Raw genomic sequence first — 11,776 nt, forward strand, 5'->3', positions numbered from 1 at the left:
CTGAATATTTCTTGCCACTCCCTTCTGGCCTGCAAAGTTTCTTTTGAGAAATCAGCTGACAGCCTAATGGGAACTCCCTTGTAGGTAACTAGCTGCCTTTCTCTTGCTGCTTTCAGGATTCTCTCTTTGTCTTGAACCTTTTGCATTTTGATGATGATGTGTCTTGGTGTGGGCCTCTTGGGGTTCATCTTGTTTGGGACTCTCTGTGCTTCCTGGACTTGTATGTCTGTTTCCTTCACCAAGTTAGGAAAGTTTTCTGCCATTATTGTTTCAAACAGGTTTTCGATTTCTTGTTCTCTCTCTTCTCCTTCCGGCACCCCCAAGATGCGAATGTTGGCACGCTTGAAGTTGTCCCAGAGGCTCCTTACACTATCCTCATTTTTTTGGATTCTTTTTTCTTTTTGCTGTTCTGGTTGGGCGTTTTTTGCTTCCTTATATTCCAAATCGATGGTTTGCTCCTTGGATTTACGTACTCTATTATTGAAGCTATGTAAATTATTCTTTATTTCAGTTAAAGCCTCCTTCGTTTCTAACTGTGCAGCGATCGTTTCTGACTGGTACTTTTTTATGCTCTTGAGGCCCTCACTGAGTTCATTGAGCATCCTTATAAGCAGTATTTTGAACTCAGCATCTGTTAGGTTGCTTATCTCCATTTCGCTTAGTTCTTTTCTTGGGGTTTTGTTCTGTTCTTTCATTTGGGACCTGTTTCTTTGTATCCTCATTTTGCTGCCTCCCTATGTTTGTTTCTGTGTATTACTTAATGAGAGGTATGGGGCTCGCTGAGACCCGATGCTGCTCGTTTGAAAGAATTTAGGAAAAACCCGAAGCAGGATCCAAGACAGGCCAATCCTATGGTTAAGCAAGTAGCAACAGCTTGGGTGGGCCTGAAAGTTGGGTGGGGCGGGGCCTCAGGGAGTCAGCAGGGCGGGGCTACCAGTGTGAGCCAGGTTGCTGGAGTCCCAGATATGGTGACTGCCGCCCCAGGGAAGGGCTCACCAAAGGAACAAAGGCCTCTGACAGCACGTTTGTCCCCGAGAAAGCCCCCTCTCCAGCCCTCGCTCCAGTGCCAAACAGCTCAGTTCCTCCCTGTATTTCTCTGGTGCCCCTGGAGCTGCCTCCCCTCCGAGCTCAGAGGGAGAGAGTCCGATAAGTCCGTGCGCGGGCCCTTTATGGAGCTGCCTGTGGCTCCAGCCAGGTCAGCTTCCCTGAGCCTCAGTTTCTGCTGGTTTTTCCAGCCAGAAGTTATGGGGACTTCTCTTCCTGGCACTGGAAACCTGAGCGGGGCACCTGGTGTGGGACGGGGACCCCTCAGTCCTCAGGAAGGACCTTCCCAGCCTCGGGAGCCTCCTGATTTTTATCCGCCACACTTGGGTGTGGGACCAGCCCCTCGCGCCGCTGCCGTGCCGCTGCCGTGCCGCTGCCGCCACCCCTCGCGCCGCCGCCCCTCCTACCAGTCTGGATGTAGCTGCCTTTTTTTAAAATTCCGTAGTTGTAGGACTTCCATTCAGCTTGATTTCAGGCGGTTTTGGATGATGGTTGTTCTGTAGTTTTGTTGTAACTTGGATGTGGTTGTGGGAGAACACGATACTGCGTTTCCCTACGTCGCCATCTTGACCGGACCTGTTTTATTTTTTAATAGTGGCCATCCTAATGAGTATGCGGTGATATCTCATTGTGGTATTGATTTACATTTCCCAAATGACTAATGATGTTGAACACTTTTTTTTTTTTTTTTTTTTTTTAACAACTTCCACGCCTTCCTGAGGACCCCCCAACCCCAGCAGCTGCAGGAGCTGTCCTGCCACCACTGCCGCTGCCTGGTGAGCACGTGGCTCCAAGCTCCACCAATTGTCACTGCCCAGCACTTGTTTATGTACTTACTGGCCATTTGTATATATTCTTTGGAGAAATGTCTTTTCAAATACTTTACCTATTTTTTAATTGTTTTTTGTTGTTGTTGAATTATGAGAGTTCTTTATTCTGGATATAAGCCCCTTATCAGATATACAATTTGCAGATACTATCTCTGATTTTGCAAGTTGTCTTTTTCACTTTCTTGATGTGATTTAGAAGCACAAAAGTTTTTAATTTTGATTGAGTCTAATTTATCTGTTTTTATCATGTCACTTGGGCTTTCAGATGTTCTACTTGCTGTCTTCAGTGATTTATCCGAAAATCTGATTTACTCACTGGAAACATAACAACTGTGTTATTCTTAGTTTTCTTTATTAATAATTATAAAGCACTTGATTTAAAATGTTTGCCAATAATACCTAGAAGAACTCAGAAATGTTGATACTCACTGAGCTGGTAAACCCATTTCTGTGAACTCAGCCTCAGGAAATAGTTTTACAGCAGAAATGTGTCCCATGTACCCAGAGAAGATTTCACTGTCACCTGTCAGAGGAATGCGGGAAGCCTGTTCGATAGCAGAGGAGGGGAGCAAGTCCATAGTGGTACACTATTAAGCAGCTATTAACTGTTATAATTATGAAGCTTATTATTATTTTTATTTGTTTTAATTTATTTCTTTAGAGAGAGAGACACACACATTGATGTGAGAAACATTGATCATTTGCCTCTGTACGCCCCCTACTGGGGATCGAGCCTGCAACCCGGGCATGTACCCTGACCGGGAATTGAACCAGGACCTCTCAGTCCAGTGAGCCACACCAGCTGGGCAATTATGAACCTTATTTAGTGAAAATGTTTATGATGTGATGCTCAATGAAAGAAAAAACACAAGTGTGTGCCCATCATGATTAAAAATATGTATGAAATAATTTACACTAGATGGAAGGGTGTACAAAATTATAGGTGGTTTTATTTATTTTTATTACATTTAATATTGATACTTTATCTTTACAATTAAAAATTAAGTAACTCTGGCTGGTTTGGCTCAACAGTTAGAGCATCGGCCTGAGGACCAAAGAGTCACGGGTTTGAGTCTGGTCAAGGGCACGTACCTCGGTTGCAGTTCATTCCCGGCCCTGGTCGGGGTCATGCAGGAGGCAACCAGTTGATGTGTCTCTCTCACATCAATGTTTCTCTCTCTCTCCCTCTTTCTGTCTTCCTCTCTCCCTCCCTCCTACTCTATCAGAAGATCAACAGAAAAATATCCTCAGGTGAGGATTAAAAAAAAATTAAGTAAAAAAAAAATATGTGCATGACATTTCAAATTGATGGGTGAAATGGTAACTGGTAGTTAGATCCTAAGGTTTGTTTATTCTTATCTCACCCTAACTGCTTTTAATAGTAATTATCTTTTTTTATTATCATGATCATTTGCTGTACTTATTCATTAAGAATTTGAATAGAGATATTTTTAGTTTGTGTACATTTTTATATCAAATCCAAACACTAATGTTAACATGAGTTTGGTATTAAAATTACTATTATTTTAATTGTTATCAGCATTACAATGTGCTAAAAGAAAGGTAATGATGATGATGGTGATATTATGTTAATAATAGAGATCAGAGAAACACTTTCTCAGGCATCTTAAGAAAGAATTATTATAATAGCCCTGGCCAGTGTGGCTCAGTTGGTTGGAGTGTCATTTTATACACCAAAAGGTTGTGGGATTGATCCTGTTCAGGGCATATACCCAGGTTGCAGGTTTAAGCCCCAGTCAGAGTGCATGCGGGAGGCAACATTTCACATTGATGTTTCTCCCTCTCTTCATTCCTCTTTTTCTAAAATCAATAAAAGCATATCCTTGGGTGACGATTAAGAAGGAGAAAGAGTTATTATAATAATTATTTTACATGTAAACAAATCAATCACCCCAGCTTTTGAAATAAATTTCAAATGAATCAAAGATATGAGTTTTTATTTTTAAATAATTTTTCTTTATTGGTTTTAGAGAGAGAGGAAGGGAGAGGGAGAGAGAGATAGAAACATCGACGAGAGAGAACATCGATTGGCCACCTCCTGCATGTCCCCCTCTGGGGATTGGGGCCACAACGTGGGCATGTGCCCTGACTGGGAATCAACTGGTGACCTCTTGGTGCATGGGTTGATGCTCAACCACTGAGCCACACCAGCCAGGTAAGAGTTTTTATTTTGAAAGGAAGACATGAAAGAAATAAAAAAGTAAGCACAATACAGGGTCACATGTAGTTTGCACACCCAAGGTAAGGCCACACTTTGAATGGCTGCACCCAGAGAGAGAATGTGCCACTGGCTAGGCTATGGACTGAGTCTGTGGATCCCCTGACCCTCTGGCCTTTGGCTTCACCTGAGTGACAGTGGTCTGGGGTACAACCAGTAACTGTGAGGTGATCCCTCTTCTGTGGGTTTGCTAGGGCAGCAGGTAGGGAAAGGCCACAGAGAAAGGCCAGGCTCCTACAGCCAGCCCTGGGCCCCCACCAACCCCTCCTGCTGACTTGGCCTCCGCCTGGCTTGGGAGAGGCAGAGGCGTCGTCTTGCTCTCATATGTGGGAAGGCTATGAAAAGAAAAACCCCGGTTGGCCCAAACATTTAAACAAGAACTACACTGGGATCTTTTGTTCTCACTCAAGTGTGGTCAGAATTAATTTGGAGGTTCAAAAGAGGATTATTTTGCTGTTTTTGTTTTTGAATCTGAGTTACTTAATGCAAGGATGCAGAGGGAAATACAGAACAAAACACATGGCTGAAGTCTGTCCCATGTATTGGGGCATCCCCAGGTCATTCTTCAGGGCACCATTTTGTTAGCATTCAGGGGGCCTCTGACTCAAATTTGACATCCAGCCTGCTGCTGGATTTCCTGTGAAAAGGCCCCAGGGATAGAAGTCAAACAGTTGAGTGTGCCTGGGTGTCTGAGAAACACACAGAGCTTAAAAGATCTTTTTTTAAAAATTTTATTTTTGTTACAGATGTTTCTCCATTTTTCCCTCATTGACACCCTCCTCCCCTCCCCCCCCCACTCTGCCCCCAGCTTTGTTGTCCATGTCCATTGGTTATGCCTTCATGCATATAAGTTCTGTGGTTTATCTCTTCCCTCCCCCCAGTACCCCCTCTTCTGAGGGTTGTCAGTCTGTACCCTACTTCCACGTCTCTGGGTCTAGCCTATTCCTCAGACTGTTATGTTCATTATATTCCACAAATATTAAAAGGTCTTAACCGGCCGGTTTGGCTCAGCAGTTAGAGCGTCGGCCTGCGGTCGGAGAGACCCAGGTTGGGTTCCTGCTAAGGGCACGTCCCTCGCTTGCAGTTTGTCCCCGGCCCTGGTTGGGTCGTGCGGGTGGCAGCCACTCAATGTGTCCCTTTCATGTTGATGTTTCTCTTTCTCTCTGTCTCTCTCTGAACAGAAAATGGAAAAATGTCCTCAGTGAGGATAAAAAAAAAAAAGATCTTAACCTTTTTTCTCTTTCTCCTCAGGTTTAATAGGGAAAAATTGCTTTCTGCAAACAACTGAAAAAGCTGCCCTTGGACATTTTCTTTGGCCCTCATGGAGCAGCTGGAACTTGTACTGTGAGGCCCTTGACGGGACAAGCTGTCACTGAGTGAGCACCTGGAGTGGCTGTCGCCATGGCCAGCAAGAGGAAGTCCACCACCCCGTGCATGATCCCCGTGAAGACTGCGGTGCTGCAGGAGGCCAGCGCGGAGGTCCCGCCCGCCGAGGCTTTGCCTGAAGGGCCCCCGCAGGAGCTGCCCCCAGCAGCGCCTGCCCCCAGCGGCGAGGTCGCCCAGATCTCCAGCAGTGCGGAGAGTGCTACGCTGGCTACGCTGGCCAACGGGCATCGGAGCACTTTGGATGGCTATTCGTATTCCTGCAAACACTGCGATTTCAGATCCCAGGACATAACCCGATTTGTTGGACACATGAACTCTGAGCACACAGACTTTAATAAAGACCCGACTTTTGTATGCACTGAGTGCAGTTTCCTGGCAAAAACTCCTGAGGGGCTTTCTCTGCACAATGCCAAGAGTCACTCAGGGGAAGCCAGCTTTATGTGGAATGTGGCCAAGCCAGACAATCGTGTCATCGTGGAGCAGAGTGTCCCCGAGAGCACCAGCACTCCTGACCCACTGGGCGAGCCCAGCACCGATGGGACCGATGGACAAGCCGAAATCATCATCACCAAAACTCCTATCATGAAGATAATGAAAGGCAAAGCTGAAGCCAAAAAAATTCATACACTAAAGGAAAATGCCCCTAGTCAGCCCATTGGTGAGGCCTTACCAAACCCCTCAGCTGGGGAAGCGGAGGCAAAAGAGGGGGACCACTCCTTTGTCAACGGGGCAGTTCCGGTCAGCCAGGCCCCTACCAGCTCTGCCAAGCCTCCCCACGCAGCCAACGGGCCCCCGCTGGGGACAGTGCCAGTTCTGCCGGCTGGCATGGCTCAGTTTCTCTCCCTCCAGCAGCCCCCGGTGCACGCCCAGCACCACGCCCACCAGCCACTGCCCACCTCCAAGTCCCTTCCCAAAGTGATGATCCCCCTGAGCAGCATTCCGACGTACAATGCGGCCATGGACTCCAACAGCTTCCTGAAGAACTCTTTCCACAAGTTCCCCTACCCAACCAAAGCCGAGCTCTGCTATTTGACTGTGGTCACCAAGTATCCAGAAGAACAGCTTAAGATCTGGTTCACAGCCCAGAGGCTGAAACAGGGGATCAGCTGGTCCCCTGAAGAGATCGAAGATGCCCGGAAGAAGATGTTCAACACAGTCATCCAGCCTGTCCCTCAGCCCACAATCACCGTCCTGAACACTCCTCTGGTTGCCAGTGCTGGCAACGTGCAGCATCTCATCCAGGCCGCCCTTCCAGGCCATGTTGTGGGGCAGCCAGAGGGTACAGCAGGGGGACTGCTGGTCACTCAGCCACTGATGGCCAATGGGCTGCAGGCACCAAGCTCGTCTCTCCCTCTAGCAGTTACATCAGTCCCTAAGCAGCCAACTGTTGCGCCCATTAACACTGTGTGTTCAAATACAACGTCAGCGGTGAAGGTGGTCAATGCGGCCCAGTCGCTGCTCACAGCGTGCCCCAGCATAACCTCCCAAGCCTTCCTAGATGCCAGTATCTACAAAAATAAGAAATCTCACGAACAGCTGTCAGCTCTGAAAGGTAGCTTCTGTCGGAGCCAGTTCCCAGGACAGAGCGAAGTGGAGCATCTGACCAAGGTGACTGGCCTCAGCGCCAGGGAGGTGCGGAAGTGGTTCAGTGACCGGAGGTACCACTGCCGGAACCTGAAGGGCTCCCGGGCTGTGCTGCCTGGGGACCCCGGCTCCATCGTCATCGACTCTGTGCCAGAGGGGCCCTTCTCCCCGGTGTCCAAGGCCCCCGAGGTGACCTGCATCCCGACGGCAGCCACCCTGGCCACCCACTCTTCTGCCAAACGACAGGCATGGCACCAGACCCCTGACTTCACACCAACCAAATACAAGGAGCGGGCCCCCGAGCAGCTCAGAGCCCTGGAGAGCAGTTTTGCACAAAACCCTCTTCCTCCCGACGAGGAACTAGACCGCCTGAGGACGGAAACCAAAATGACCCGAAGAGAGATTGACAGCTGGTTTTCTGAGAGACGGAAGAAAGTGAGCACCGAGGAGACCTCGAAGGCCGAGGGGGGTGCCTGTCCGGAGGAGGAGGAGGCGGCTGCCGAGGACCAGGGAGGAGCCGAGGAGTCGGCCAGTGACCTCAGGGCCCCAGGGGAGAACGGCTCCCCAGAAGTGCCCGGCAGCCACTCGCTGGCTGAACGCAAAGTCAGCCCCATCAAAATCAACCTTAAGAACCTGCGGGTCACTGAAGCCAACGGCAAGAGCGAGCTGCCTGGGCTGGGCGCCTGCGAGCCTGAAGGCGAGGGGCCGCACCAGCTGGCCGCGCAGCCGCCGGGCAAGGTGAGCTGCAAGAAGACAGCGCAGCAGCGGCACCTGCTGCGCCAGCTCTTCGTGCAGACGCAGTGGCCGAGCACCCAGGACTACGACGCCATCCTGGCCCAGACAGGCCTGCCGCGGCCAGAGGTGGTGCGCTGGTTCGGTGACAGCAGGTACGCCCTGAAGAATGGCCAGCTGAAGTGGTACGAAGACTACAAGCGGGGCCACTTCCCTCCAGGGCTGCTGGTCATCGCCCCTGGCAACCGGGAGCTGCTGCAAGACTACTATGTGACACACAAGACGCTGTATGAGGAGGACCTGCAGAGCCTCTGCGACAAGACCCAGCTGAGCGCCCAGCAGGTCAAGCAGTGGTTTGCAGAGAAAATGGGCGAGGAGACCCGGGCCGTGGCAGACAGCGGCAGCGAGGACCAGGGCCCTGGCGACCCTGCGGCAGTGCACAAAGGGCTGGGCGACACCTATTCGGAGGTGTCTGAGAACAGTGAGTCGTGGGAGCCCAGTGCCCCTGAGGCCAGCTCAGAGCCCTGTGACACACCAAGTCCCCAGGCTGGACGTCAGCTGGGTAAGGAGCCCCCAGGAGCCCTGGCTGTCCTCTGTGGGTCTGAGAGGGGACACCCATGGGTGGGCCCTGGATTTACTGCAGGGAGCATCTGCTGTTTCAGAGGCTGCTTTGGGGCACCTGGCAGCAGATGTCACCAGAGCTTAACTCGGTAAAGGGTTGAGAGTTGTTTTTTCATTTCATTTCATGTGTGTGTTTTTTTTAAAACTTGTGCAGGGGAAGGAACACCGTGAACCTGTAGGGTCTGCACTTTTCTAGCCATTTCCTAGCAATAGGACAGTAGTCAGAACGTCACCTGAATAGGCAGACCCAGAGCCGCCGGGAAGGAGAGGGCAATAGGACTTCTGAGGGAATTCGGCTCAGATGGGTAAACGGACGGAGAGAGTCTTTACTGTCCTTAGATATGTGAAGTATTCTTTTAATGGTGAAAATCCTATAATTTACATTTTAATTGTTCTTCCTGATATAGAAGTAATGGAAAATCATCTTCCCTCTTAGACATATACGGAATCAGGAATGGAATTAGTACTTGAAAGAAAACTTTGTAAGGTTATTTTATTTAAGACAGCTTTCTTGAAGCCACAGACCAGGGTTGATTTTGGTATTGATTTTCCAGGGTCTTGGGCCCTGAGTTCCCAGCCTCTTCCTCCCTCCTCATTCTTAGGTCTTGTCTCCTCGTTGGCGGCCCCCTCACAGGGCAGCCAGGAGCCATGTAACCGAGCTCTTCACAGGAGGCCGCGGAGACTGAGCAAGTGCCTGGGTTCTCAGACTGTCTGATTTGTGAACCTTTGGGAGTTGGCTCTAAAGCCTGGTATTCTTGGGCATCATCTCCTGCACTGGGCTTGCCCCCGGGGAGTGCCCACCTGGGCTTTGGCTTTGCCGGAAAAGCAGCATAGATTGCTGGGAACTCAAACAATCTAGTTTCTTTTGGTTTTTTAAATTAAAGTTTTACTAAATTATATTGGGCAGCTGGAAATAGGCTGGTGATTACACAGCATTGTGACTGTACTTCGTGCCACTTACTGTACACTTAAAATGGTACGGCTTACGGTGTGCATATTTACCACACATTTTAAAAACGAACCTGGAATTGGATGAATGGGTGTGAATCACAAGCATTCGCTCCCCTCAGCTACTGACTCCACCAGAAAGTGAAGTGCTGGTGTCCTGGGTGGGACAGAGCCAGAGCAGCAGGTGGCCCTGCCCCGTGGCATCGTCCTTTCCTATCTAAGGCATAACCGTGGGTGCAAGAAGGGCTTGTCTGTCAGCACCTGGCACCTCACGGCTTGTCACACCTCAGCGCAAGGGCCACTTCTGTACGCAGCACCGGCGATGGGTCTCTGTGAACAGCCCCACTGACTCTGACCACGGGCTGGACGTTAGAAATGAAGTGAAGACATCAGTAAAATACGTGTCAGAAATTAGACCCAGCTGCTGTTCATTAGAACGGTGTGTTCTGGAGAGCGGAAGGGAGAGGGCAGGCGGAGGCAGGTTAGGACAGGACTCCAGAGGAGTGGAGGCCCGGGGAGCTGGGCCGAGGGGACACAGGTTCCTGCCCCAGCTGCAAGGCCTGGGCTCGGCAGTGGCCCCGGCCAGACTGAGCAGCGTCCCTTCCTTCACCCACACGCCTCCTTCACATCCCCTCGGGCTGCAGAGTGAGGAGTGGCTGGCACGAAGGCACTGCTCATGGAACTGAGAGGTCCCCAAAGCCAGTGATGTGCCCCGGCTGGCAGGGAGGGCATCGCTGCCGCCCTGGGCTACACCGGGCAGCTGGCATGGAGGTGACGGCATGTGCTTTCTCCTCAGAAGCAGACTGAATCTGAGCCGATGACTGAAGGACTGGCCAGTCCAGGATGCCGCCTGCCACATGGAAGGGCCCCACCCAACTCTGCTGCCACATCCGCTCCATCCCGGCCTCGGCGCACACAGAGCTTCTGACCTCACCCCAGCCCAGGTCCCGCCCTGTCACCTTTGGCCGCCACCACCGAGCAAGAAGGGAGAGCAGTTCTCGTCAGTTTTCCTCCCACCATGTAGGGTCTCTCCTTTGCCTTCCAGTGGATAAAGTAGTTCAGATTCAGATTCATGGACCCAGAATCAAGTTTTTAACGTATAAGTTCGCCTATACACATTTAATGAAACATCGGATTAAAAACACTTTTATTACATAGAAACCTTGGTTAGCAAAGCAGTACATTGTCTTTTACATCATCTCTGAAAATGTCCTGTGTCTGCTCTCTGGACGTCGATGGGCCACACGTCCCCACACCTTGCAGGGGGCAGGGCTGTCTGCCCACGAGCCCACACCTGGAGCCCGCGCCCCTCACGGTCCTGGAGGAAGCAGGGCCTTTGAGGAGCCGCCACTCCGCTCCCTGCAGACCCGCCGGTGCTGATGGGGGCGCGGAGCCCGCCTGCCGCGGCCCAGACAGCGCCCGGTGCGTAGTGTTGCCGCTTACTGCGCTCTCGCTGTTGTAGTAGTACCGCTTTTTCCATGGAAGTTGGAATCATGGACCATTACTTTTCAGTTATCAGATCCACTAAAGAAACATTTGCTGTTAGGCCTAATGTACTGACTTATGTGCCCACATTTTCAAAAAAAAAATCTAGGCATGTTTAGAGTGAGAGGGAAACTGGAAACAGAAGCAGGGAGGGGCGAAGCGAGGGCAGGGCCACAGCCTGCGGCGCTGGGCCCTGCGGGTTGAGCCTCCACCCTCGCTGCACGCCTCGGCTCTGGGAGGGGCCGAGTGTGAGAACTGCAGGGTTCTCAGCGGGGTGGCCTCCTGCAGCACACCCAGAGCCCTCTGGCCGCCCGCCAAGGGCCTGGCGGCGTGCTGGGCACTCGCGCCAGGGGTGCTGGGCACCACCGGGCAGGTCCTTGTGAGGATTCATAGTCTCGAAGGTCTATATTTATATCTGCAAACTTGGAAACAAGGTCTGTCTACTTTAGCCTAACCCTCGTACCATTTTTTTTTTTTAATTGAGAAAAATCACAGGAAAAGGTGCCTTTGAAACATTGGGAAACTTGCTTACAGAGCTGTACTGGATGGTAAATCTGTCTCTCCGGACCGGCTGCTCTGAGCGCAGCAGGCAAAGGGAGGGTCCCCTGCAGCCCGCTCCCCTGGGCTCCACCTGCTTCCCAGAGCACGAGGCCTCGGGCACCCCGCCTGGCCCAGGCTGGCGGGCAGCATGAGGCAGCCCCAGAGGGAGGGCGGGGCTTTGGGCAAGAAGTGGTGCTGGGCAGGGCAGCACGTGAGGGAAAGCCCGTGTCTCCCACCCGCCCAGGGCATTGGGCCAGGCAGGACTCTCCACAGGCTCGGCCCGAGGATAAAGATGCTGTAGCACCTTCCACCTTCTCCTGTTCTTCGGACGTGTCTTCTCCTGTCCTCTCTGTCCCAACAGGGACCA

The 11,776-nt window shown here is 51.2% G+C and overlaps 1 protein-coding gene across 1 annotated transcript in view; it reads left to right on the top strand.

The window, feature by feature from the left end:
- ZHX3 (zinc fingers and homeoboxes 3) overlaps window positions 1-10,262 on the top strand; it is a 71,943-nt gene extending 61,681 nt beyond the window's left edge. Inside the window, exons 2-3 of the mRNA XM_036245181.1 lie at window positions 5,365-8,377; window positions 10,181-10,262. Coding sequence (XP_036101074.1) covers window positions 5,515-8,377; window positions 10,181-10,191 — 2,874 coding nt within the window. The 5' untranslated portion in view covers window positions 5,365-5,514 and the 3' untranslated portion in view covers window positions 10,192-10,262. The remainder of the gene's footprint in view (window positions 1-5,364; window positions 8,378-10,180) is intronic.
- The last annotated feature ends 1,514 nt before the right edge of the window (window positions 10,263-11,776 follow it).

Source organism: Molossus molossus, unplaced genomic scaffold (genome assembly GCF_014108415.1).
Source record: "Molossus molossus isolate mMolMol1 unplaced genomic scaffold, mMolMol1.p scaffold_m16_p_6, whole genome shotgun sequence".
NCBI lineage: Eukaryota > Metazoa > Chordata > Mammalia > Chiroptera > Molossidae > Molossus > Molossus molossus.